Source organism: Bos taurus, chromosome 7 (assembly GCF_002263795.3).
Source record: "Bos taurus isolate L1 Dominette 01449 registration number 42190680 breed Hereford chromosome 7, ARS-UCD2.0, whole genome shotgun sequence".
Taxonomy (NCBI): domain Eukaryota; kingdom Metazoa; phylum Chordata; class Mammalia; order Artiodactyla; family Bovidae; genus Bos; species Bos taurus.
In genome coordinates this window covers 18,620,269-18,647,762 of record NC_037334.1, presented here as the reverse complement: position 1 = coordinate 18,647,762, position 27,494 = coordinate 18,620,269, and the positions used below count along the sequence as shown (strand labels likewise).

The 27,494-nt window shown below is 45.0% G+C and overlaps 1 protein-coding gene, 1 long non-coding RNA gene and 1 other non-coding gene across 7 annotated transcripts in view; 1 reads left to right on the top strand and 2 right to left on the bottom strand.

The window, feature by feature from the left end:
* The window catches only part of SAFB (scaffold attachment factor B), a 61,066-nt gene extending 34,907 nt beyond the window's left edge, over positions 1–26,159 (top strand). For 2 of the 5 annotated variants that reach the window (XM_059888331.1, XM_059888334.1), the window contains 20 exons: positions 8–92; positions 9,798–9,862; positions 9,943–10,153; positions 10,976–11,034; positions 13,478–13,505; positions 14,456–14,966; positions 15,391–15,440; positions 16,219–16,313; positions 17,960–18,109; positions 18,189–18,271; positions 18,577–18,716; positions 18,873–18,961; positions 20,552–20,658; positions 21,664–21,951; positions 22,710–22,847; positions 23,318–23,360; positions 24,764–24,882; positions 25,171–25,271; positions 25,632–25,683; positions 25,864–26,159. In XM_059888331.1, the coding sequence (XP_059744314.1) occupies positions 8–92; positions 9,798–9,862; positions 9,943–10,153; positions 10,976–11,034; positions 13,478–13,505; positions 14,456–14,966; positions 15,391–15,440; positions 16,219–16,313; positions 17,960–18,109; positions 18,189–18,271; positions 18,577–18,716; positions 18,873–18,961; positions 20,552–20,658; positions 21,664–21,951; positions 22,710–22,847; positions 23,318–23,360; positions 24,764–24,882; positions 25,171–25,271; positions 25,632–25,683; positions 25,864–25,966 (2,517 nt within the window). In that variant the 3' untranslated portion in view covers positions 25,967–26,159. 5 annotated transcript variants of the gene reach the window in all.
* Positions 2,259–2,331, bottom strand: TRNAE-CUC (transfer RNA glutamic acid (anticodon CUC)). The gene has a single exon. It is a non-coding gene; the product is annotated as a tRNA-Glu (tRNA).
* LOC132345712 (uncharacterized) lies at positions 19,174–22,048 on the bottom strand. The gene is made up of 2 exons (XR_009495196.1): positions 21,184–22,048; positions 19,174–20,932 (listed from the first exon to the last, which is right to left on the bottom strand). It is a non-coding gene; the product is annotated as an uncharacterized lncRNA (long non-coding RNA).
* Positions 26,160–27,494: the final 1,335 nt, after the last annotated feature.

Below are 27,494 nucleotides of genomic sequence, written 5' to 3'. Positions count from 1 at the left end.
CCTTTAGGCAATTGAAGATGAGGGAGGTAATCCTGATGAAATTGAAATTACCTCTGAAGGAAATAAGAAGACATCAAAGAGATCCAGCAAAGGTATGGAGGGTGATGCTAGGAACTTCTTTCAATCTGGCTTCCTCTGCTAATGTGCCTGTGGACTGCCCTGTGAATCTTTGATGTACCTTGAATGAAGGTGTTTCCATGGGATTTGGGAAGTCTCAGCATGGAAGAAGTACTGACACCTTTACTTATTTTCTTCTGTAGGTTTCTCGGCAGCTGTTGCTTATCCAGAGTCTTAACCTTCTTGAGGTAGAGAGTGTTTAGGATTACTTGAGTCTCAGACCTATTGCTCTGACTTGTGGAAAATAACTTGCCTTTTAAATACCGCCTGGCCAAAACAGAGTTGTCACTTTTACAGATGCTGCTTTCGAAACTGCCTACCGCATAAAAGCCAGATTCCACATGGCATTAATGACCCTCACCATTGCCCCAGATGGTCCCTTCCCGCTTCCGCCCCTACCACCTTTCCTCTATTACATCCACCTGCAATCAGGTCCCAGACGTGTGGTTTACTCCACCCACTCCTCTTCCCTATCTGTCTGCATTTGAGTCCTAGTTCATCAAGAGGCAACTTCTGATCTCACCAGTAGCAAGTCTTCTCTCCTTAGGTCCTCTGTACTGCCCTGGCCTGAGTTTCAATGCTGACATCATCCTGCCTTGTGTCCTTATTAGGTTGTTGAGGACAGGGTTTGCTTCTTCTTTGTCTTCTTTCCTGCTAGTATTTACTCAATAAATTGAATTCCTGATTGAATTCAGTGACATTCAACTATGGTTTAAGAAAGAATCAGCTAAAACCGGCCAGTTGGGCCATCCTGAAAGTTCTCTGGGTAATTGAAAGTTTTATTGCTCAGGCCCCGAAATGAAATATTTTTACCTGGCCAGTGGTGAAGACCTGGGTGTGAAATGTCTGAGAGGCAGGCACCAATATGGACCACGCTTTGGTATATTAGTTCTGGGAGAATAGCAGTCAGTGTCATCACTTGGATGACGTCACTTGTGTGACCCACGGTTTGTTGTACATTTTGACTTTGCCTAAGTCGATGTTTTTGCCAGGGCAGAGTACTGAAAAATCAGAGAAAAACGTTTATTGGGGCAGAGGATATAGCCTGTGGAGTTTGTTTGTTTTTGTTTTTAAGAAAAAGAAATCCTTATGTTAGGGTTTTTAGGAACATAAATGTGCATTAAATAAAGGAGACGATCCATTATTAAAAGTAGGCATGTTTTCCCAGACTTTTCTGTGTGTCTACCGTTACCTAAAAACAAATGCGGAAAGATGTAACCAGAAACCCAGTGTGGTTTTATCTTTCCATTAAAAAAAAAAATCCATACTACACACAACATCCTTTAATTTACTTTTTTCAATAATGCAGAAAATAAAAAGACCTCATTCTTTTAATGGCTTAAGTATTCGTCCTTTGTATTACAGTTGAGCTCCTCAGTTTTATCACTAGACTATTTGTTCCGGTTTTCAGCATGTCCATGTGCCAGTTACCTCTGCTGAAGCAATATGTTTTTGTTAACTGAGAGAAGTAGAATTCTGGTGTCAAAAGATATGTACATTTATTTTTAAAATAGTTATTAGCAAGTGGCTTTCCAACAGGCTCTACTGGTTAATAACTAGCAACATGGGCAGGTACCTGTTACTTTAAATTCTTGCTTAATGCTAAATATTATTTTCCTTGTATCTGTCTGAATTTCTCCACAGGTAAAGTGTCCATTTACATTTCTTCACAGATTAGAAAATTTCTGATAATTGGCCATCTGTATTTTCTCAATTGTCTCTTCATGCCCTTTGCTCATTTTGATGCTTGTCTCACTTTTGAGAGTGCTCTCTCTGTAAAATGTTGATTGTTTTTTTCCCCAGGCTTTCATTTGACTTAACTAGTTTGTTTTGACTTAACTAATTTGTGATGTTTTTGTCTTTCAAGTTTTAATCTTTAATACAGGCAATGCCATTAACCTGTTTTATTTGGGTTTAGATTTTATGTTGTATTTTAAAAAGCAGTTCTCTGCTTTAAAATTACTTTTTTAAGAAATCTGCACTGCAGAGTAGTATTTAATAGTTTTATTTTGAGTTCATTTGGAATTTATTTTTGTATATGATGTGACGTTAAATAGTGATTAGAATAATGGGATTTTTAAAATATTTGTTACTTATTTATTTGGATGTACCAGGTCTTTATTGCAGCATGTGGGATCTAGTTCCCTGAACAGGGATCGAACCTGGGTCCCCTACATTGAGAGTGTGGAGTCTTAGCCACTGGACCACCAGGGAAGTCCCAGTGTGATACATTTCTGCTAAATTCCTAGTGCTCTTGCCCAGTCATAATCCCTGCTTGTCCCTCAGGCGGGGAGCGGGGGGAGAATAGTTACTTTGACCGTAGATGATTAGTTTTGCCTGTTCTGAAACTTCACGGGAAGTAGAACCATTCAAAGCAAAAAAACTGGGCGTGAGTTTCTGCACTGTGTGGCTTCTGGAATCTTAGTTCTCTGACCAGGGATTGAGCCTAGGCCCTAGCTTACAGAGTCCTAACCACTGGACTGCCAGGAATTCCCAATACAAACTCTTTTCTGTCTGGTTTCTTAGATGCTTGCAGTCATTCTATTCTGAAGTTTTACAGTACTTTTTCATATTCAATAGGACTACTTTATAAGTTCTCTTGAATTATTTTACAACTGCCTTATTAAATTTTATTAAGATTTTTACTGAAAATAAGAGTTTTTTCTTCTGTTCAGTTTGAACAAACTCAAAATACTTTGAAATCTTATGGTTTTAATCAGAATCCTAGAAAGCTTCCAAACTAGTTTTACACCAAAACTTTGTTTAATAGATCACTTAAAGTAATTTAACTAGAAAAGCAAAGCAATGGCACCCCACTCCAGTACTCTTGCCTGGAAAATCCCATGGACAGAGGAGCCTGGTAGGCTGCAGTCCATGGGGTTGCTAAGAGTCGGACATGACTGAGTGACTTCACTTTCACTTTTCACTTTCCTGCATTGGAGAAGGAAATGGCAGCCCACTCCAGTGTTCTTGCCTGGAGAATCCCAGGGAAAGGGGAGCCTGGTGGGCTGCCGTCTCTGGGGTCGCACAGAGTCGGACACGACTGAAGCGACTTAGCAGTAGCAGCAGCATGTTTTTAAGCAATCAAATACTTTTTAATAATTGGCAAAATTTTGACTAGATGCTTCACAAGAGAATATAAGTAAATGGCCAGTGACCACATCAAAAATTGTTACGTTTAGCTATCAAGGAAATGAAAATTAAAATGATGAGAAATACTAGAAAACAACTATTAAAATGGCAAAGACATAGAAAAACAAACTTCCCATACACTGCTGTGGAGTATATAAAATGATACAATTATTTTGGGAGAAAAATTGGCACATAAAAGTTTTTAAAAATTCAACTGAAATATTAATACATCCCAAATTATTCCGTTCCTGTGTCTTTAGCCAAGATAAATGAAAGCATGGATCCATAAAAACTTTGAATATGAATGTACAGTGTATCTTTTTTTGGGAGACATAATTTCATGCCTAGAAAAGATACAAGAAAAATACAAGACATTTTCATATATTCTCACTCAGATTCCCGAAATGCTATCATTTTAATACATTTGTTTTATCCTTTTCTTTCTCGAGAGAGGGAGGGGAGGGGAGGAGGGAGAAAGAAAAGGATAAAACAAATGTAATACATATATATTTTTCCCTTTTCCCCTGAACTGTTTCAGAATAAGTTGCAAGTATGTGCCTCTTTGCTCCTACATACTACAGTATTTTCTAAAAGCAAGGATATTACATAACTATGTACGTAGTTACCAAAATCAAGAAATTAGTATTGGAATAATGCTGTTATCTAAGCTTAGACCTTATTTAATCATTTATTCCAGTAATGTTTCATAACTCAGAAGAAAGAAATTCTAGGGTCTTTTGCCTTCAGTTGTCATGGCACATCTTTTTGCTCTCCTTTAATTTACAACAGTTCCCAAGCCTTTGTTTGTATTTGTGACATTAGCATTTTCTGAAGAGCACGGGCCACTTATTTTGAAGCCTGTTTTTCAGTTTGGGTTTATTGGGGGGTATTTCTGGTGTTGTTTTTCCTCCCCTCATGATTAGGTTCAAATCACACACACTTGTCAGAAATACCACTGGAAGTGTTATTTTTCCTCTGTTGTTATGTGTCCTCCTTAGAGGCACATCCTGACAATTTGGGCAGGTAACTCGAGGTGGTGTTGGTTGGATGTTTCTCCACAGGAGAGTTTGAAATTGTATCTATGGGGAGGATACTCAGAGACTTAAAAATACCACCTTTCACCCTCCACTAGTGTCAGCATTCCACTGAGTTGTCCAGTGGTGATTTTCTAACTTCATCATTCCATCTCTAGTGCTGGATTTCTGCCATAAGAGGTAGTAACTTGCACTTCTCCCCCACTTATCAGTGTGAATTTAGAGATTCCTATTCAGTAGGTGATAAGCCTTTGTGATTATTATTTATTTTGATGTTCAAATTCTGGCTGTGAGACTCCTGCAAGCTGGCCCCAGTATCTTCTTAACATGTTCACATCACTCTTTGAACGCTTTGTGGCACAAAAGGGTGCTCAGTGTCTTGTTTGCTTTCCCTGCCCTGCACTGGGAATCAACCATCTCTTCCAGGTGCCCTTCTTCGTTTTTGCAGAGTGCTAGTGTACTCTTTGCTGAAGTGAAAGTTGCTCAGTCGTGTTCAGCTCTTTGCAGTCCCATGGACTGTAGCCTGCCAGGCTCCTCCGTCCATGGAATTCTCCAGGCCAGAATACTTGGTCTGGGTGGCTGTTCCCTTCTCCAGGGATCTTCCCAACCCAGGGATGGAACCCAAGTCTTCTGTGTTGCAGGCGGATTCTTTACCATCTGAGCCACCAGGGAATTCCACAGAAGAGAGTGGGTTGCCATGCCCTCCTCCAGGGGATCTTCCCAACCCTGGGCTTGAACCCAGGTCTCCCCCATTGCAGGCAGATTCTTTACCGACTGAGCCACCAGGGAACCCCAAGACTACTGGATTGGGTAACGTATCCCTTCTCCAGGGGATCTTCCCAACCCAGGAAATGAACTGGGGTCTCCTGAATTGCAGGCGAATTCTTTACCATGGAAGTCCTACTCTTTGCTGCTCCTACTGCTAAGTCGCTTCAGTTGTGTCCGATGCTGTTCGACCCCATAGACGGGAGCCCACCAGGCTCCCCCGTCCCTGGGATTCTCCAGGCAAGAACACTGGAGTGGGTTGCCATGTCCTTCTCCAATGCGTGAAAGTGAAGTTGCTCAGTCGTGTCCGACTCCTAGCAACCCCCTGGACTGCAGCCCACCAGGCCCCTCCGTCCATGGGATTTTCCAGGCAAGAGTACTGGAGTGGGGTGCTGTTGCATTGACTTTGCTGCAGGTGTCAAATTCTTGGCCACTGCTGGGTCTCTAAGGTCCTTTAGTCTTCATGTACCTCATGAAATTAAATACTAGTGAAGCAATCCAAAATGAGCCAATGACAGCTTAAGAAATGTTGGGGGGTGGGAATGGCTAATATGAACAGTGCACTTGCAAAACTTGCTAACTGGTTTTAATTGTCTGCTTTGTTTTTGATGTGCCAATGAAACATCATTTTCAAGTCAAAGACTTAAGGTATTGCCAAAGGACATTAAAAATAGATACTGTATTTTCAAGTAATAGGTAAAGCTACAAGGAAATATTTAAGTAGTGTAACATAACTAATTTTGAGAAAGTTTTCCTAGATATGATGACTTGATAGCATAAGGTTCTCAATTCCCCTCAAAGTAACCTAAAAGACCTTTGAGATTTGTCTGTTCTAATATTCATCAAAAAGAAAATACAGAAGTATAACTCAAATTGAAAAACTATTGCATTCTTGCTCTCATTTTAATGGTAGAATATTAAGATTTTCTTAATGAAAGATACCATAAATAGATATAATTGGGAGAAAATGTTACAGCATATAAACATCCAGAAAGCATTCAATATTCCTACAAATTAATAAGAAAATAGCCAATTGAGTTCAGAAAAGAGACCTCCCGGGTGGCTCAGACGGTAATGAATCTGCCTGCAATGCAGGAGACCTGGGTTCAATCCCTGGGTCAGGAAGATCCTTGGAGAAGGAAATGGCAACCCACTCCAGTATTCTTTGCTGGGAAATCCCATGGACAGAGGAGCCTGGCAGTCTACAGTCCACGAGGTCACAACAGTCAGACACAACTAAGCAACTAACACTTCCCCTTCATTTTCATGAATAGACAGGTCACAGATAAAAGAAAAAACAAACAAGGCCTATATACAAAAAAGAAAAATTCTTGAAGGAAAGCAAATAAAAATAATAATGACTATCATTTTTGCCAATTACACTGGTAAATAGGTACATAATTCTCAATATTCCACATTGACAAGGGTGTGAGGAAGTGAGTAGTTACTGGAGATGGTAAATTAATAAAGCTGCTTTCTGGACAGGGGTGACCAAACTGTGAAACTAACCATGGAGGTGAGTCAACGTATAGGGCAAGACAATTTTCCAAGGCCTTTATTAACAGAAGCAAGTTACAGAATATGTATATATACACAGTGTGATTCCTTTACATAACAAGTTCATTTCCATTTGAATGGTATTTGTGTAAATCCACAAGATGTTTTCAAGGGCCACCAAGCTGACAACAATGGTTACCTCTTAGAAGTGCAACGGGGAGAAAGGAAAAGAACTTTTTACATGAAATACATGAAAAAGAACTTTTTCATGTATTTATGAGGTTGGATCTTTTACTGCTGCTGCTGCTAAGTCACTTCAATCGTGTCTGACTCTGCAACCCCCTAGACTGAAGCTTTCCAGGCTCCTCCGTCCATGGAATTTTCCAGGCAAGAGGACTGGAGTGGTGTGCCATTGCCTTCTCTGGATCTTTTACTAGTAAAGTGAAATTTACTATGAAGTGGTGAGAATCTTTTAATGAGTATACTTGTGTGAATGTATTTGTGTAATCAGATTTTTTAAAATACCTGCCCACATGCAGCCAGCCACACTGGGGCCTGGGGGAGTTCCCAGCAGGAGTCTGCAGAGAGGTCTAACAGTTGAATTGGACATTCTCCCTGAAGTAGAAGCTTAATGGGGGAAAGTTACAGAGACAAGAACTGTGAGGCTGCATGGGCCTGTGGTTTGGAGATTGCGAATGTGGGAGGCGTTTTTACTCTTTGGAGGAAGAATTTGAGGGGTGCCTTTTCTCTTAGTAGTACCAAAAACAGTTGCTTTAGTTTTTGCCACAGTGGTAATTCTCATTCACATTAATTTTGGATTCATTGAGACACATTGTTTTTCATCTTTGGAAAGCAGGGTATCTTTGCCAAATAGTGGTTGTTGGTTAGCATCCCGATGGGGGTGTGCTTTCCATAGTGAAGACTGGATGTTCTTAGGACTGCACATCCTCTTGACATTGCTTGTTAGGGCATTTCTTACCTGGGAGAATTCTCCCCTGGGAGGGCTTCAGGCTGCATTGTACCTGTGTGTACTAGTTGAAGTGAGATCTGGATCTGCCTGATGAAAACCTGCTGCCTTTCTTGTGAAAGGGAGAAAGACAGTAGAAAGGGTGGCAAGTTTCTGGTAGTCTACTTAGATTTTTCCTACTAACTCAATGGAATTGGGCAAAAGCCAATGTGCATATTCTAGAATGGTACAAGTCTGTGGAAGTGTTGCTGGTATATCTTCCTAGCATATTTATAAAGACCACTAGGTTGAGTTCCAGACATTTCTGAAGCTTGAGGCATGTTTTGCCATAGGATACTGAGGTTCCCAGCCAACTACCAAGGCTATTTGCAATTAAAATATTTCTGGGGGGGGGGGGGAATTCAGAAAACATGAGTGAAGTTAGAATATGGAAAAATCAAGTAACACATGGTATAAGAAAATTCTAAAGTCTGAATTATGGTACAAATGATTGTTGTTAATCGTTAAGTCATCCTGACTCTTTGCAACCCCATAGAATGCACCAAGTCAGGCTTCCTTGTCCTTCACTATCTCCCAGAGTTTGCTGAAGTCCATGTCCAGTGAGTCAGTGATGCTGTCTAACGATCTCATGCTCTGCCACCCTCTTCTCCTTTTACCCTCAATCTTTACCAGCTTTTCCAATGAGTTGGCTCTTCACATCAGGTAGCCAAGGTATTGGAGCTTTAGCATCAGTCCTTCCAGTGATTATTCAGGCTTGATTCCCTTTAGGATTGACTGGTTTGATCTCCTTGCAGTCCAAGGACATCTCAAGAGTCTTCTTCAGCACCACAGTTCAAAAGCATCATTTTTTCGGCCCTCAGTCTGCTTTATGGTGCAACTCTCAGTTCTGTACATGACTACTGGAAAAACCATAGCTTTTACTAATTGGACCTTCGTGTGCAAAGTGATGTCTTACTAGATAAACACTTAGTACCTAAGAAATTCATCTTTAATTTGGAGAAAAATGGTGCTTCCCAGGTGGCTCAGTGGTAAAGAATCCACTTGCCAATAGACACAGACATAGAGGGTAAAGGAGAAGAGGAAAACACTGAGATGAAGGGAGAGAGTAGCATGGAAGCATATACACTAATGTATGTAAATAGATTGCCACTGCGAATTTGCTGTATGACTCAAGGAACTCAAACTGAGGCTCTGTAATAACCTAGACGGGAGGGGACATATGTACACCTGTGGTTAATTCATGTTAATGTATGATAGAAATCAAACCAAAATTGTAAAGCAATCATCAGTCAATTAAAAATAAATATTAAAAAAAAAAAAGAATCCACCTGCCAGTGCAGGAAATGCGGGTTCAATCTCAGTTGGGAAGATCCCCTGAAGTAGGAAATGGCAACCCACTCAAGTATCCTTCCCTGAAGATCACATGGATAGAGAGGCTTGGTGGCCTCAGTCCATAGTGTCGCACACGACTGTGCACATACTCACACAAACCGTATAATGCTATGAAAGAATATAGAAAGCTATTCACAAGGTAGTAAGTGAAAGGATTGTAAAATGGCAGCACAGTTTTTAAAAGGAGAGTATTTGTATGTTCGTAGCACAGTATGGAAGGATATCCCTGGCCCACTGTATGATAGCTCCAGGACTAACTTTTAGATGGTAAAATTCTGAAAGGCATTTACTTTCTTTTTGCTTTTCTGTGTTTTCCTTTTATGTGGTTGTCTCTGGGTAAAGATGTTCCACATTCCTTAACCAAAAAGCAGCAAATATGATCTTTTTTGATTGTTTTGGTTTGTATGGCTTTTTGTTAGTTTGGGTTTTGTTTGGTTTTTGTAATGCCAGGCTTGTGGGATCTTAGTTCACCTACCAAGTTTTGAACCTGAAACATCTGTAGTAAAACACAGATGCTAACGACTGGAGTTGCAGGGAATTCCCCACAGCAGCACATTTGTATGTGATACTCTTCTCCCCATAACCAAAGCCACTTAACATGACGGGCAGGCCTGGAAAAGGTGTGGCTGCTTCCACCTTATTAAGAATCCATTTCTAGTGCCTCGTACTTGCACAGCTAGTTAATAAAAACAGAACCACTTCTACTAGGGGTCATAGGTAACTCCCTTATCCAGATTGGATATAACTATTCCTGGATTACTGTGTTCTTAAACGGAGAAGTCCCACAGGTGTTTTAGGTTGTCTTTCTGTAGTGCTTAGGGTGTATAAAAGTGAAAGTTGTCACTTCTGAAAAATACATATCTTTGATCTCACACTATAAATTATTCCTCCAGGACGCAAACCAGAAGAAGAGGGTGTGGAAGATAATGGGCTAGAGGAAAATTCTGGGGATGGACAGGTATGTGAACCTCGTCAGTGATCAGCTCCGTACATGGACCAGGGCTTGTCATCTGATGCTTGTATTTTTCTTTGTCACAGGAGGATGTTGAGACCAGTTTGGAGAACTTACAGGACATCGACATGATGGATATCAGTGTGTTGGATGAAGCAGAGATTGATAACGGGAGTGTTGCAGACTGTGTGGAAGATGATGATGCTGAAAACCTCCAGGAGTCCCTGTCTGACAGTAGAGAGCTTGTGGAGGGGGAGATGAAAGAGCTTCCAGAGCAGCTTCAAGAACATGCTGTAGGTACCTCAGCAGGGTCTCTAGGATGTACCCTAAATGTAAAAATTCCTCAAACAGCGTAACAGATAGTAACTAAATTTGGAATTATGTTCTTTTAATGCCATTTCAGTACAATGTTTGGCTGATCCATTCACATCACAGATGAGTCTGAAAAGGCACACTTTGCTTCATTGAAAAATGGTGTCTTGTGAGGAATAATTGTATCTGCTCTCCATTTGAATAGTGCGGCATTAAGCATCTTGAGGACACTATTCTAGCCTTCTTGTTATAGGAGATTACTCTGTGATGTAATAGCTGTGATGTCTGAAATACCAAAACAGGTGGAAAGTTGGTCTTTTGCTGTCATTGGATTGGTACCCCGCCTAGTCAGTCTTCGAATACTGTGGCCTTGTTTTTAAAGCCTTAGCTTTAATTGTGTTAGGATGAAATCCAGGGCACAATACAATTATGGTGAGTATTAGTTACTGAATTCTGTCTGCCAGACATTAGGCATTAGTTCCTTTCATCCTGTTAACCACAGATATATAGATGCTATTATGCCCATTTTTCAGTTGGGAAAATAGGAGGGTAAAAAGGTACAGGGTAAATATCTCCAGGCAGTAGCTCATGAGAATAAGAATGAAAGCCAAGGTAATTCCAGATTCTATGCACTTAACTCATACCCTGCGTTTTCTCGTGCCATTAATTCAGTGGATTGTTATTTCCAAAAGGATGAATGTTTCTCAGACAGAAAAGGCGATTAAAAAATAGAAGCCGTGAGACATCTTTGAAGGCATTTCTGTTATTGGTATTGGAAATTTTATTCTCCGTTTATTTTACAGGTAGAGGATAAAGAAAGTATAAACAATTTAGATACTTCATCATCTGACTTCACTATATTACAGGTAAATTGTTGTATGGCTCAATATTTTTAAAATGAAAGGTTAGACTACAGTTTCTGGAATCCACTTCTGATACAGTCCCCACTAAAAGTCACTGCAAGGTCTGTTTCCTTTTTTGGCCTCCTAGAGGGAGTTTTGCTTTCAACTTTCCTGAATAGAATGTGCCTGTTGAGAATTGCTCATTGTTTCGGCTCGGGACTTTTGGGGGGCTCTTGTTAGTTTGATCAGTAACAGGTCAAACCATGGGGGTCTGTCCCGGAGGACCTCCTCTGCAGCAGAAGTACTCCTAGGTGAGACATGAGACTGCAAGGGCAGCGCCCCCTCCCCAGGACAGAAGAATGGGGCTCGGACAACAGTGCAGGAGGGTGCGGTGGAGTGGCCAGAGCACTGACGTCATAGCTGGGAAAGATGGGTTCTGATTTTCCCTTTGGGAAGTTTGTCCTCAAAAAGTACAGAGTTCTTTTGATGATTGTAGCATATTGGCTATTACACACAGGTTAAACTACCACCTGTGTTAAAAGTTAAATAACAAATAAGATGTGGGTAAACTTTTAAGTATAGTTGGCACTAATATGGATCTTAAGTTTCCTTGTACTTTTTCTGTCAGCCGATGTTGGTTTAAACGGTTGAAATAAACCTGAGTATCTGATTTTCAGAACGTTTTTGAGGAAATGAAAAAAAGGCTTATGCCAGTCCTTGTTTTTTTACTGTTTTAATAATGTAACTTATGCTGATTAATTGGAAACCACCTTTCAGAAACCACCTTCATTTCTCTCTGCCAGACAGGCCGGGTGTGTTACTAGTGAGCCACAAGCCAGCCTCCAGGAGGGTACAGATCGCAAGAAAACTTGGTGAAACTTGGTTCACCATTCAGATTGATGTCTCTCCAGCTGCAGAGACAAAGCCTGTTCTGACTCAGAAAGGAAAGGAGGAGCAGGCTTATTTTCTTGAGTGTCTCCTCAGGTTTAACAGTTCTGTGTACATTATCTGGTCAGGACAGTACATACAAGCCCCTTTCAGAGACAAATAGGAATGTATATGTTTTTGTCTAGGGAAAGTTAAGAGAGAATCGTTCTGCCTAAAATGATTGTTTCCTTCCGTGTAGAATCTTTAATTCCCAGCATGAAATGGAGAAAAAAACAAACTTGATTACCAGTAAATGAAATTGTTATAAAAGTGACCCGTTTTCTAGGGCTCCCCAGGATGGCAGGTCACTGCCCAGTGGACTGTGCCAGCCATTCATGTGCATGTAACTTACACGCTAAGCACCTGTGGTGTCTCATGCACGAGGAGAGAGGTTGGTTGCAATCCTCCCTGTGTATAAACAGAACGATGCGTGGGCCTGACTGATAAATGGACTCAAGTCACACAGCCATGGCTCAGATCTTAGCTCTGCTGTATGTCCTCGAGCAAGTTTGTGAACCACAGTGTGCCTGACTCCTGATCTTTGAAAAGAAGGATGATACTAATAGAACCAACTTGCTAGGGCTGTGTGATGATTGGTTAATATATGTTTATGTAAAGTGCTTAAATTTCTGCCTGGAACCTAGATTGCTTATCAGAATTGGCTGGAATTCTAGAATGTTGTCCCTTGAACAGAGAGAACACAGGGGCCAGTGACCACACGTTGCAAGTCCCTTCCTTTAGTTGGGCGGGCTCTCTGTGAGCACATAGTCCCTGCAGTAAATGTGTAGGACTTGGCCTGATGTGGGGTGAGGTACAGATGAGCCCGTTGCGGAGGAGGTAGGAATGGGGGTAGTAAAATCAAGCGCTGATGTTGGTGAGGAGTAACAGTGGTATGACTTGACAACAGCTTCCTGGGAAGGGCTTGAAAGTTGTTGAAGAATTAGATCTGGCTTGCTGGATTGTTGATTGGAAGAGATAAGGAAGAAGGTACACGGGATACTGTAGGGACTCGATTGACCAGGTAGGTGGGCATGTGTGTGTTGTGAGTCCACCGTGCGCATGTAGAACATGGGTCAAGCCACCCATGCCTTCTTCCCTTTGATCTTTGGAATTTTTGGAAACTAATAGTGCATTAGTGAGAAATGATTATCTGGTATAATGTGTCTGGTATTCTGCTAGACAATAAAAGTATAAAACTAAAGCACAGCTATCCAGGCATTTAAGACAGTTGAAAAAGACAGCCATGTGATGGGTTCCTCACCATTAAAAGTGATAATGTTGCCAGGCGCTGGGAAATGCAGCAAAGCACAGGACTACATTAAACACGGAAACAGTTCCCTGGGTCCGAGGTGGATGAAGTGCGGTACCAACGCCCCTGCAGGCTCTTGCCTGAAACAAGCAGGTTTCTTCGCCTGTTGCATTTGTGAGGTTCCTTGTCTGTGTTTTTAAAAATTCCCTTCTTAGTTGTTATACTTTGGGGTATAAATAAATTCTGAGTTTCATCCATCTGGCACAATTTTATTTATGTTTTTTGTTGCAGGAAATTGAAGAACCGTCCTTGGAGCCAGGTACTGTTAAATGAAAAACTTAGCAATGGGGTTTGGAATCATTCTAGTTTTCCGCCTTCTCTGTTTGAATTCTTTAATATTAAAGTTATCTTACTATAGTATACATTGTTTTAAAGGTTTACGATCCAAAATATACCAGGATCATAGAGATTGGAAACCCAGCCATATCACCAGATCTGTGAAAGTGGCTGATTTCTCATTTTGTAAAACGTATTGGTGAGATGAGACTATCTCATGCCTTTTTAAATGAACACGGCACTGAAACAGATACAGAGAGAGTTTGGATGCCTCTCAAAAGATAATACCTCTGTACCCCACAAAACAGATCTTGTGATATTGGGCAGTGTGTTAATTTTGTGGTCTTTTAATTCAGGCAGTGCAGGCAGTGGTAGGGAGATAACATTTTAAAGCATTGAGACATAACTGGATTCCAGAAGAAGGAAAAGTTTCTTCATAAGAATTCCAAACAAATACTATTCACTTTCTGGACTACAAATATCTCAGAGCACCGATGGAAGAGATTCTGGTTTTCATGTCGGACTGTTCTGTTAAAAGAAATTCAAAGAAATTTGGAAATTGAGCTCTGTTCAGTGAATGGTGATACACTGAGTTAAGCAACTTGGACTTTGGAAGCTAAATTTGGAAGAGTCATATATACACGCCGACAGAATGAAGACTGTCAAGAATCAGCCAGAAGGTGTTGGGGGTTAAATAAGTCTCTGGGATGCATTCATTTCTCTTCCATGTAGCATAGAGGCTTACTCTATAGTCGGTCGGAGTGCAGGTAGTGTAACCAGTGTTGAGTGTGTGTACCCGCGGGTTTTCCAATCTCTGTGTAGCTAGCAGTTCTCTTCGTGTTAGTGTGGCCGCCGTGCCAGTTCCGCATTTGTGATTGCTTTATTTCCCTGGTAATTAAACCTTGTGCCATTCTATTCCTGTTAAATCCGTAGAAAATGAGAAAATACTCGACATTTTGGGGGAAACTTGTAAATCTGAGCCAGTAAAAGAAGAAGGTTCCGAGCTGGAGCAGCCATTTGCACAGGAAACAAGTAGCGTGGGGCCAGACAGAAAACTTGCGGAGGAAGAGGACCTTTTTGACAGCGCCCATCCGGAGGAGGGTGATTTAGATTTGGCCAACGAGTCAACAGCACACGCTCAGTCGAGCAAGGCAGACACCCTGTTAGCGGTAGTGAAAAGGGAGCCCGTGGAGCAGACAGGCGATGACGAGAGGACGGACTGTGAGCCTATAGGGCTAGAGAAGCCAATTGAGCAGAGTAGTAAAGCCTCAGAGCACACGGAAGCCTGTAGCGAGGAGGCCGCGGAAGCGCCCCCGGAAGCCTCAAGCCCGGACCCCGGGGATAGCAAAGAAGACGTGAAGAAGTTTGCTTTTGAAGCTTGTAATGAAGTCCCTCCGGCTCCTAAAGAGTCCTCAGCCAGTGAGGGCGCTGATCAGAAAATGAGGTTTGTTTTTTCTCAGTTTTAGACCAGACGCTATCTCCTTTTCATTGGTCGTTTAATGACACACATGAGCTGTTTTTCTGCAATTGGCCAGCCAGACTGATGCAATTGTAGTTTACCTCTAAAGAATGTTTGATTTCTCTTTGTGTATTTTAAGCTGATTACATAATCTTTTTTTCTTTTCTCAACCTATCATGGTTGTTTTCTCTAATTCTTCCTAATTATCTTTAGCCCAGCAGAATTAATTAACTCCTGTGGGTCTGAAATCTTATGGTTAGGTCAGATTTCCCATACACGTTTGTAGGGGTATCATTTTTTTCAGAACTAAATTTCGGGTAGGTATGCAACCTCAGCACATATTTTATAATTTTGAGTTAGTTTCCTCTCTGCTTCTTCCTTCTGGAGTGACATTGTCTTTTGTCTCTAGTTCTGTCGAAGATGACTCGGATACAAAAAAGCTTTCCAAAGAGGAGAAGGGTAAGTCAGCTGGGTGGCACCCCCGGGAGCGATGGTTCTAGTCGGCTCTAGCCGTCACACACCCATTTACACCTCACAGGCCTGTGAGCCTGTCTCAAAGCCTTTCTCCACTCTGGCCACCTGCTTCCTCACTGTGCGGGTTCTGGGTTGCAGGGTGGAATTGTCACTTCGATTTGATTTGGACACTTGATTTTGCCAGAGTCCTTTGAGCTCCTCCATCCTGACTTTCTCTCTGATTTGTGAACTTCTTGGACACAGTGACACATGCAGATGGAGAAAATGCTTTGAGTTTTCAGATACTGGGGTTTGGTGGGTCCCTGGTGTGGCAGATTTATCGACACCAGAGCCCTTTATTAATTTGCTGATTGAGAAGTAGTTTTGCTGGCTGCCCCAGACTCATCCTTAATCGGTGTTCAAAGAAGGCCAGAAGCTGGGGAGAGGATGTATCTCAGGCTCCACAGTGACAGCTCCTGTCTTACATTCCAAAGTCACCTCACTGGGATGGGTGGTGCCATCTGGTAGCTGATGGCTACCCCAGCCACGGGCCCAGTGGGCCCTGACCAGTCATTAAGGGACATTGCCACTGGTTCTATCCACCCTGTGTGCAGCCCTAGAACTCATGTCAGGACAGCAGGCTGGCCTCCAGCCCCAGCCTTCTCTGTACTGCTGGCCTCTAGAGCAAGCAGGGAGAGTGTCTGGTTGGGAATGATTCTAAGATACTTAAGACTCAGGATTTTGTCTGTATCTTGTTTTTGACCGGAACTTTCTTTTAAAATAGGTCGTAGCAGTTGTGGAAGGAATTTCTGGGTTAGTGGACTTTCTTCTACCACCAGAGCTACAGATTTGAAGAATCTTTTCAGCAAGTACGGGAAGGTAAGAGCCGACAAAGCTGCTTGTGAGCTCATGTGACATGGCCTCTACGTGTAGATCATTGTCTCCTGCAATGAGGACTTTGACACCGTGTGGTTCTTTGAACTCACAGGTTTGAAGGCCTGTGGCCGGTCCACCCTCACTGAAAGAGATGTGAGGCCAGCGGGAGTTTCCAGAGCCCACATCCACTTTGTATATCTTGTGCTTCCTTGGCTCCAATCCACCGTATCATTTAATAACTTAATGCGTCCATATCTGGCCTTAAACCTATTGGGGGATTGCTGTTAGGTGGGGAGGACAGGGCAGCCCATTGTTGTGAGTCATAGTGTTTAGAGAAGCGGTAGATATGTGTTGTGAACAAAAGATCTTTCAACTAGACCCCTGTGAGCAGCTGTAGGCCTCAGCTGTGCAGCACAGAGTGGTGTGCCTGGGGCATGTTGCCAGTCCCCTGTGAGTCTTGTCTCTACACTTGGGGCTCTCAGAGCTGTGGCAGCTCCGCCTCTGCTCCCTGTTTTCCCCGATAGGCAGAGTAACTGTAGCCACCTCTGCCACACCTGCCTGTCTCCCTCTCTCCCTCCTCCACCCAGAAAAGGTGGACATGATGCCCAGGTGGGGCCCCCACACATACACATTGAGTGCTGCCTCTTCTTCCTTTCTCCCCCAGCCCCTTCCAGTGCTTCCTGGACTCACCTCCAGATAAGCTGCCATGCCCACACCTCCTTGTCTTCAGTCTGCTTTGCCAAGTAAGATTTAGCACAGGCCCTCATTCACAGTTAGGATTCAGAAATGATAACGGAGAAAACCAACATCTTTGATCTTGGCTGTTGATGTTCAGGAACTAACAAGGAAAACAAAGCTTGACATGTTCCTCACAGTAACTCAAAACTTCCTGGACATCTGCATTACGGAGTGGGACCCTTCTCTTGATTCTCCAGTGGCCCTCAGAGCAGATGTCTGCTCTGCAGGGAAGTGTCCATCTGGAGCCTACAGTGTCTTGGGTACACTGCAGGCTTAATGTGGATTGAATAGGGGCCAGACTCCTGGGAATCCGTACTTCGGGGCTCAGATTTCATGTGGCACAATAAAGATGAATACCAGTGATGGCCCCTGACACACTGGGACTTCTCCTGAGCCATGGGCCTTCTCTCGTAAATGGGCGTACCCAGCCTTAGTTTGCTGCTGCTGTTGGGTCAATTAACTACCATCTAGCACGTGAGGATGTATCTGTAGCACCTGAAACATACCCGTGAATTTTGTTTTGTGAGTAATAGGGTGGGCTCTGCGTTCCAGAGTGCTCTTTGTAAACCCGTCCTATGTCCCTCTCCTTCTATAGGTATGTCTTCTTACTGGCTGGCTGCATATTTAGAAACATTTCCCTTCAAGGTTTGCATAGTATTAATGGAATTCTGGCAGGACGCTGCCTTCAGCTTCACTCTCCTCTCTCCACCTCACTGTTATCCTGGTCCCCTAGAGAAACAGCCATGATGGAGTAGGAGCAGCCAGATTGGATGTGGATTGCCCTCCACATCCTTTACCTGCCACTTGTTGTCCACCTGTTCTTGGCATCTCTTGAAAGTGGCATGAACCACAATGTAGGGGTCTATGTGGGGGCTTCGTGTCTGAGATGTACATATGTGTTTTCCTTCAAGGTGGTGGGCGCCAAAGTTGTGACCAATGCCCGGAGTCCCGGAGCACGCTGTTACGGCTTCGTTACCATGTCCACGGCAGAAGAGGCCACAAAATGCATCAACCACCTGCACAAAACAGAGCTCCATGGGAAGATGATCTCAGTGGAAAAAGTAAGGGGCCATTTTCCTCCTGGGATCTAGCCACGTTAGGAAATAAGGTAATACTTCTACCTGATTCTCTTTTTTTTAGGCGAAAAATGAACCTGCTGGGAAGAAAAGCTCTGAGAGAAGAGAAGGGGAGGGGAAAAAAGAAAAATCCAGCAATACTGACAGGTATGAGTTTTCTCGAGGGGATTATGGCCAAGATGACCTTTCTCTTGATGTCTTGTTCCTCACTTTTCCATGGGTGGGAAAGGCTGTGAGGCTTTTACCCCCTTGCCTTCTGTGCACTTGTTGGAGGATTTTCCCGCCAGTCCTCAGAGGTGTCTCGAGTTCCTCTCCTAGGCTGCATGTTCTCCGTCCTGTGGTTGCCTCCAAGGCAGCCCCATCCTCACTCGGTGCTCATTGCAGGAGTCTTGGCTGGGTTGTTCCCTCAGTGTTTCATCTCACACATATCTGTATCTGCATGCCATTTACAGATCTGCCAACCTCAAGAGGGAAGAGAAAGCTGACAGAAAAGATGACGCTAAAAAGGGTGAAGACGGGAGTGGAGAGAAGAGTGAAGACCAGGATGATCAGAAACCTGGCTCTTCAGAGCGCTCTCGAGCCACAAAGTCAGGTAGCTGACCAGTGGGTGTGAGAGACTGCACCCTGGCTTCTGTTCCTGGCTGGTGTGGTTAATGGGCAACACAAACTACATTTGTTTTCCTTGAAGTTGAGTACTTTTCTCTCAATACGAGGTGTCCCGTCTTACCTGACTCCTTTCTTCCTATAGGAAGCCGAGGAACTGAGCGGACAGTGGTGATGGATAAATCTAAAGGTGTGCCTGTTATCAGTGTCAAAACCTTGGGATCCAAAGAGCGAGTGAGTATTCTTTTCCTGCCTGGGTTATTTATTTCCTTTGACAGTTCTCTGTGTGTTTTAGGGGATTCTTGAGTGTAATTTGAGAAAAGCTTGTCAGTCTTCTGAAAATGGAGGGTTTTTTTGAACTTTAAAATTGAGAAGGTTTAAAGGCTTTCCTTTATAGTTTTGGTAAGAATTACTGCCCTTTAAGAAAAAAAAAAACTATTTTGAAATTCATTTTATGGATGTGATTGGCTTTATTTGCCTGCATCTGGGCACAGCAGTCCACGTTCATTGCCGGTCTCAGGTTTCAGCAGCTCTCCATCGTGCATTCGTAACCCACACTTGCAGAGCCGGCCCTCCGGCTGCCTCTGCGCCCAATCTCCATCTTACTCATTCCGTGCATTGTCTCCGTGTAGACGCTGCTGCATAGAGCCACAGAATCCAGAGTCCCCATCTCAGGTTCTTACCATTTCACTCTGCCTGCTGTTTTAGGGTCACGGGCAGCTCTGGATGTTCATAATTCAACTCTTGACAGCCTTACAACTAGGATGGATGTGGGCCCAGGTCCCCCAGACTACCCACATTTCCAGAGCCACTCAGGGTCCACTGGGCTCAGCACATAGTTGTAGTTACGCCTAAGGTTGGCTGCGATGATGCAGGGAGGTCACACAGCCAGGCAGGTGGGGAAAGCCCCAGAGTCTGGAGGGCACTCTGATGGCTCCCTGTGGTCTCCTTCCCAAGATGGCTCCCCAAGCAGGGACAGTGCAGCAGCACAAGGGTCATGCTTCTGCCCAGGGAGCCCCGTTACAGCCTCAGTTCCCAGGCTTTTTACTGAGGCTGGTCACATACGTACCTTCTCCTGACTCCCAGAAGGAAAGCAGTTGTTCAGCATAAACCATCGTTTGCATGGTCAGGGCACAGTGATCCATCTTTGCCAGTTAACTGTTGGCGAGGGTACTCTGAATTCCAAAGTTCCCACCACTAGCCTCAGGCCTGCCATGTTAACCTGTGCTGGCCAGATGACCAGCCATTTAATTTAAGCTCATGAATGTTGTGGACCAATTACAAGCTGCGAGTTCTGTGTATGGCATTTCATATCTGCACTGTGTTCAAATATTTTAGTGTATCAGATCATTTCTCCCTTCTTTCTAACAAAAGATGTCAAATGGAAAAATCGAAGTGTGGATTCAAGGGCTAAGATGAATAGATATCAAAAATTAATGCCCTCGGCACAAATAAGGAATCCTCAGACATGGCAGAAGTGGCCTTGATTAGGCACCACTGGGTGTTTAATATTAAAGAATGTGTTTTGGATGCACTTGACAAAATGAAAAAAAGTTTGTGTTTTTTTTTTTATCTTAAATGAAGTTTCTGAGAAAATCCTCTTTTCAATGTTGACTACTGAAATTAGGCAATGGATTCCAGTTTAGCTTGGTAGTGAGTCTATGACTGGATTTTGGTGAGCCAAGATCAGATTTCTCCAGAGAGAATACAGTGTTACTTGATTATTTCATTTGCTGTTCAGCTTCATTTCTGATCTTGGATGCTTAGACCTGGACACAGTTGATTCTTCCTGCTTTAACTTGTCAATGCTTCTTGGTGAACCAGGTATCTAAGAGCCAGGATCGCAAATCGGCCAGCAGAGAGAAGCGGTCTGTTGTTTCCTTTGATGAAGTCAAAGAGTCGAGGAAGTCGAGAGACTCGGAGTCTCGCAGGTGAGTTGGGATCCAGGGATGTTGACTGATTTGGGCGACACACATATCAGCCAGAAGTACAGTTTTGGTGAAGTAACTGGCAAATAGATGAATGAAACCGACCCTCATGCATGTTTACTTTAACATGATAAAAATATTTATCATGACATTTTCCAGTATTGAGAGAAGGACAGGCTCTCTCCTCAGTGGCTTCAGGTCACTGGTCTGTGCCTTCGGAGCATAATTTGGGTCTCTGGCTCACATTACTGACGCCCACGTCAACATAAACTGCTGGCTGCACAGAAACATAAAAGTTAAATTCATCTGTGTGATGCAAAAGTAAATCTATTTGAGTTGACCTTTTGAAATGACTAAAAATTTATAAAGGAGTTGACTAAATTAAAATTTCCCTTCTGAGCACTGAAAGACCAAAGATACGTGACAGATAGGAATAAAGGTGATTTGACATAAATAAACAAAAATTAGCCTGATAGCCAGGTTGACAGAAGTGGCTCAGCAGGGTCATAAAACATCATTGAGTCTTACCAAGGATCAGGACCATGCAGATGAATGCACTGGAAGAGGTGATCCCGGCCTTTCCACTTCATGGGCTCCTTCCCAAAAGCCTGGTGTTATTCTATTTTGGATGGGGATGCGCAGGGTCCAAGACATGGTCCCTGAAGCAAGGAAATCACAGAAATATTTGTCCTTGACACAAACAGAAAACAAGACTAGATAAGGCATTTCTGCTGGTACTATTCCCTGTCAGTAAACAGAGCAGAGAATGGACAGGAGATTGGAGGGAAGTAGATGGTGGGCATCATCAGTATCTCTGCAAAAGTTGGGCTGTCAGTGTCTCAGCCTAGTGCCAGGAGGGAGGGTGGGTCCTGTACAACCTTCTGACTCCACCATCCTCTGGCACTTGCTTGTTACTAAGTTTATCTGCAGTTCAAGGGCACCCCCAATCCCACCAGGGGGCACTGCTGCAGCTCAGGGATCCCTGCAGCCTCTACTCTTTGCTTGCAGGTTGCGTGAGCATAGCGAGCGTGAGCAGTCCATGCAGGCAGAGCTGGAGCGGCAGGAACGTAAGAAGCTGCTCATTGCCCGCGAGAGGCTGGCCTTCCACAGACACCGCCTAGAGAGGGAGCGCATGGAGCGGGAGCGGCTGGAGCGGGAGCGCCGGCGGGTGGAGCATGAGCGCCGTCGTGAGCAGGAGCGCATCCACCACGAGCGTGAGGAGCTGCGGCGCCAGCAGGAGCTGCGTTATGAGCAGGAGCGGCGGCCCGCCGTCCGCAGGCCCTATGACTATGGGCGGTAAGCCATGCCACAGCACACTGCCACCCCTAAGGTGGCCCGTGGCGTTTAGAACTCTGCCGTGTTCCCCAGAACCCTGTTAATGAGTGATTTTTGTTTAAAAAGAAGCACAAGGAAAAAAAAAAGCATATGAGTATTTGCTATAGTTTAACTTGATATTCTGTACTTTATATGGAAACCTGAGGTGGTTTGAGATTGTTTGAGAAACAGTGGGTGAAAGTGGTTCTTATTAAATCATTAGGTTTGAGTACCAGCACAGATAGACACACACACACACTTTCCAGGCTTTGAAATCATTGCAGTGATATAAATGGTTTTGAACCGCTACACTGCAAGTGCTCCTAATAGTCCTCTGCACTGAGTGTCTGCTGAGTCAAATCTGCACGGGGCAGGACAATTAGTGCACTAACTGTCCTAATAGACTTGCCAACCCTTGTGACCATGAGCGGTTCCCAGAAGGGATCTGACATCCACTTCACTGATCCCCTCCTGTAAGGAGACCTGAGCTTTCTCTTTGGGGGATTCAGGTATGTTGGATAAGAGAATGGAGCTTTTCAGTCACATTCCACATCACCCCTCCAGGCACTGTCCCCTCTAGTAGCAGAGAATAGACTCGATGGATAAAGTTAGTTCTCATTCTTTGAAGTGATGGGGCAGTTGGACTGTTGAGGGTTTAGTTTACCAGCTTCCACAGAGGTCATCCATTAAGGAGGAGAAATGTATGCCCACCTTTCTTGCTTCCCGCCCCCCTACCCCAGGCGAGATGATGTTTACTGGCCGGAAGCTAAGCGGGCAGCCCTGGATGAGCGCTACCACTCTGACTTCAATCGTCAGGACCGCTTCCACGACTTTGACCACAGGGACCGGGGCCGCTACCCTGACCACTCCGTTGACAGGTCAGCCACTCACCCTGGCCACCTGGCCACTTAATTCATGGGGTTTTGTTTGTTTTTTGCCCTGGTTCATTCTGTTCTGTGTGTGGACCATTTTTAAAGTCTTGAATTTGTTAAAATGGTGTATCTGTTTTATGTTTTGGTTTTATTGCTCCATGGCATGTGGGATCTTAGCTCCTCAACCAAAGATGGAACCCCCATCCTCTTGATTGAAAGCCCAAGTCTTAACCACTGGACCACAGGGACATTGCCTGTCCTGTTTTTGTTTTTTTGGTCCATTCATAATGAAGAGCTCAAGTGGCACTTCTAGGTCTCAAGCCCAGTTGAACCAGCAGTGTGTGTGTGTGTGTGTGTGTGTGTGTGTGTGTGTGTGTGTGTGAATTACCTGAGTTCAACTTGGGAAATGTTTTCCATTTGGGGATCTGTCCAACCTATATTCCGCCTCATGATTTCATTTGAATTGCCTTTTTCAGGAGAGAAGGTTCAAGGTCAATCATGGGAGAAAGAGAAGGACAGGTAAGGCAGAAGCTGTGATTTTAGCCTATTTTCCCTGTACAGTTGATTCTCCCTTTTTTGACATGCCTGCTTCCTCCTCCACCCAAGTTAGAGTGATGAGGAGTAAGGGAGTGTGGCATCTGCAGCCTGTGGAACAACAGCGTGAAGGAATAGCTTGTACTTTGTGCTGGCCCAGAATTCAAGCAGGTATTCTGAAGCCTCGTATAGCCTTGACCCTGAGGTTCTATACATCTTTGTGACTACATGGGTACTAAAGTGCTGGAGAGCTTTGCGTGAGCCTGCCAGGGTCTGTTGGAACATTGGTGTGACCCACGGTGCTAGCCAGATGTGACGCCTCATGGGGGCTCCAGGTGCACCTGGAGTGTCAGTGGTTGCCCACTCATTTTTTCTTTAGCAGCGTTAACGCATTAGAAAACAAGTGCGGTTTTTTCCTTTTTTTTTTTTTCCTCTTATATTTAGCTTGAGAAACTTTCTCCAAAGAGCCTTGACTTTTTAGTGGGTTCCTTGGAGAATGGAAAAGATGAGGGAAGGTATGGTCAAGGCGTTACTAGGCAGACAGAGTCGCCACCCTGGGGGTTGGTGCTGTCTGACCACAGCATCTTGCTTTACTGTCCACCTCCCTCCGAGCCTGAGAACGTGGCTGGGAGTGGCCAAGCTCCTGAGGCCTTTCCTGCCGCCTCAGGAGCAGTTCATGACCCTCTCCCGATTCCTGTTTCTCTCCTCCCAGAGGTACATCTCACACACAGCTGAATGTGCCCCTGGTGTCCTGGGTTTCCTGTGATGGACACGTTGAGCAGCAGCATGGTAGTTACATGTCCCTCTCTGGGATCCAGAGCAGGGTCACGTCCTGGTGCTCCCACTCCTCCTGAACCTGTTTCTCCAGCTGTGTAAGGGAGCAGGGGGTGTTAAATAAGATGACTTGCGTGTGTCTATCCAGTCCTGCCATGCTGCTCTTGAACATGGATGGCTTCTGTCATCTGATTAGACAGTGCCCTCCTGAAATCAAAAGGCTGTTTATCCCTGGTGACTCCATGATTATGTTCTGCATGCAGGCACCTGGCACATCGTGATCATTTCCTGCTGTGGGTCAGCCACTTGACCCCTCCACCCTTTGGTCCATGGGTGCCTGAATCTCTGCCTGCTGGTTAGGGAGCATCTAATTCAGTCTTGGGCTCCACGAGCACTTCTGCCCAGGATGTGAGCAGATTTCCAGGGTGCAGCTGTGTCATGCCAGCTGAAGGCCTCTAGACCCCAGAAGGTGTATACAGTGCCTGTTCGCACTGTCTCAGACCCACAGGGGCTTCTGTCTGAGTTACCGTCCTTGTTATTATTAACTTGTTGCCCAGAGGCCGTGGGATCCAGGGTTGTACTAAAATCTTTCCTCTTGGCCCATTCACATCCAGCATTACCCTGAACGCCACGGAGGACCAGAGCGGCATGGTCGCGACTCCCGTGATGGCTGGGGCGGCTACGGCTCCGACAAGAGGATGAGTGAAGGCCGGGGGCTCCCTCCTCCACCCAGGTTTGTGACCCATGTCCCATGGTCCCCACCAGGGCCTCACATTCAGCTGGCCTAATTGATGTGTCCAGCTGAGGACTCCTGGTCTTGGAGATAAGCTGAGTGTAGGCTCTGCAGCCCAGGCTGTTTCCAGTCTCTGGAGAGCCTTGGACCAAGTGCCAGTTCCATTCCCTGCAGCCCTCCATTGCTCAGAGGGCTGGGATCACAAAATGCCAAACTTAGTGTTGTTGCTGACCTGGAAGGCCAAGGTGGGGGCAATCCAAATCAGAGGTGTCTTTCTCCAAGGGGCAGACGAGAGTGGGGGGACCACGGCCGCAGAATAGAGGAGGACCGTGCGTGGCAGGGCGCTGCTGACGGAGGCCTGATGGACAGGGACCACAGGAGGTGGCAAGGTGAGGGCCGGTTCTCAGCAGTTGCAGCGTCTGTGCAGAAGCACCAGGCAGCTAGAGGCACCCCTGCTCCTGAGGGTGGGAGCAGCACTGTTTTTCCCACCTCTTTCTGCACTGGGTGGGTGAGTGGGCGGGCCTGGGGGCTCCTGAGTGGGTGGGAGGGGTGCTGTGGGTGCCGTAGCGCCTCTCTCTCTGCCTCGACTTAGCGAGGACCGTGGGTATGTGTGACCCATGTGCTCACTTATGCACCAGGAACCTGGGTCTTAAGACAGGGACTGGAGCCCTGAGTCTGAGCCCTGTGTCCTCTGATCTCTCTGTCCTGTGCCCCAGGGCACTGTGTGAAGAGTGTTTCTTGTTTTGTAGGTGGTGAGAGGAGTATGTCTGGTCACATGATGAACCGGGGAGGCATGTCCGGGTAAGGATTGTCATCATTGGTCTCGTTTTTGCCTGTAGGCTCTGGCGGGTGTCACTGCTGCTCAAAGGGTATACCTTTGACCCTTGGTGGTGCCACCCTGGAGGGAAGAAAGCCCCAAAGAGACTGGGCACAGGGCAGAGCCCACTGAGGGGAAACAAACACAATCTGCCTTTGTTCCAGGCGCGGCAGCTTTGCCCCTGGGGGGGCCTCTCGGGGCCACGTGATCCCGCGAGGTGGCTTTGGGAGCAGACCCACCGACGCCCACTTCACTCGCCGCTATTAAGTGCTTGGGCTCCTGTGTTACACGTCACGTGGCAACAAGAATATGTTCTGTTAAGAGTTCCCTTAAACTGTGTACAATAATTTTTTTTTAATCTCCTGCCATATTGTAGCTCAATACAATGTGAAATTGTTTGTTTTTTTTTTTTTTTTTTTGGTTTTTTGTAATAAATGTGTTTCTGTTCCAGTACCCTTTATTTAAAGCATTGTGTGTTTTCTTTTACCTCAAGTAAAATGAAATTGCACTCATCGATGTTAAGCCACAGCTCTTCTTTCAGGGAAAGTGGCTGGAAGGGGGCAGCTTTCAGGGACTGTTGGATTTTCCAGAAGCACTTTGCCAGCAGCACACCCAACATGAGCCCAGGCCCAGAGTTCAGAGGACTGTCTGGGCTGTGCATCTCAGCCATCTGTCTCTCCTTGGGGGCCTAGTGTTTATCCCATTGCCCACATTCTGCCTCCATATATGAGATGCTTGCCCCATGTGGGTTTTGTGTGGTAAAAATACACATGAAATTTACTATTTTAACTACTTAAGGATATAATTCAGTGGCATTGTGTATATTCTCTGTGTCATACATCTGTTCCCACTGTCTATCTCTAGAACTTCCTCTTCCCAAACTACAACTCTGTCCCCATCAAGCACTTACTCCCAGCACCCTGGCTCCCACCACCTACTTTTTGTCTCTGAAATCTGACTCCTCTAGTGAGATTGTGTCCTACTGTGAACGACAGATGACCATATGTTCTGTGACAGGAGCAGAAGGGTTCTTGGACACCAGGTGATAAAAGTAGGCCTGGGCGGGCTGGGCAGGGCCCAAGTGGAAGGGGAGTTGTCAGGATGGAGGAGTGGGGAGGGGTCTCACTCCACGAAAGGTACAGGTATGTTCAGGGATCAGGGGCTGCCTGGACTCCAGGGGTGGCCAGGTTTACTGCAGAATGCAGTGTGTAATGGGGCAGTGCCACCTCCCTAGGTCAACTATGTGCCTTGTCTCCAGGGGCCCTGGGTCTGTGTGGATGGGGCTGGGGCCACCCCACTCCACTTTCCTAGGGGAATAGTGGTCAGAGCCCTGCTTCTTGGTTCTATCTCTCACACTCAGGTAGGGTCTGGCCTGGCCCTCTCTGGAGGCTGAGATGTACCAACAACCAAAGCTGACTAGGCCCATCCCCCCAGGCCCACAGTCAAGGGAAGACAGACACGGGACAGGCCTTTTCACCTGTTGGCTGAATACACCTCCACCAGGCCAGGCACATCCCTGTCATAATTCTTCCATATTGACTGGGCAAGAGGGACCTGGCAGACAGGACTCAGTTAAGCTTCACACGAGAGCACCTGGAGTCACCCAGGTGGGTCCTCTTATTGGAAGTGTCCTTACAAGGGAAATGGAGGCAGAGGGACAAGCTGGAGACATGACAGAGGAAGACAACCCTGCTGGCTGTGAGGGTGGGTAAGGGGCAATGGCCTCTAGAAGTTGGTAAAGACAGAAAACAGACCCCACACCCCACAGTCTGCCAAAGGAAGCATTATATACTTG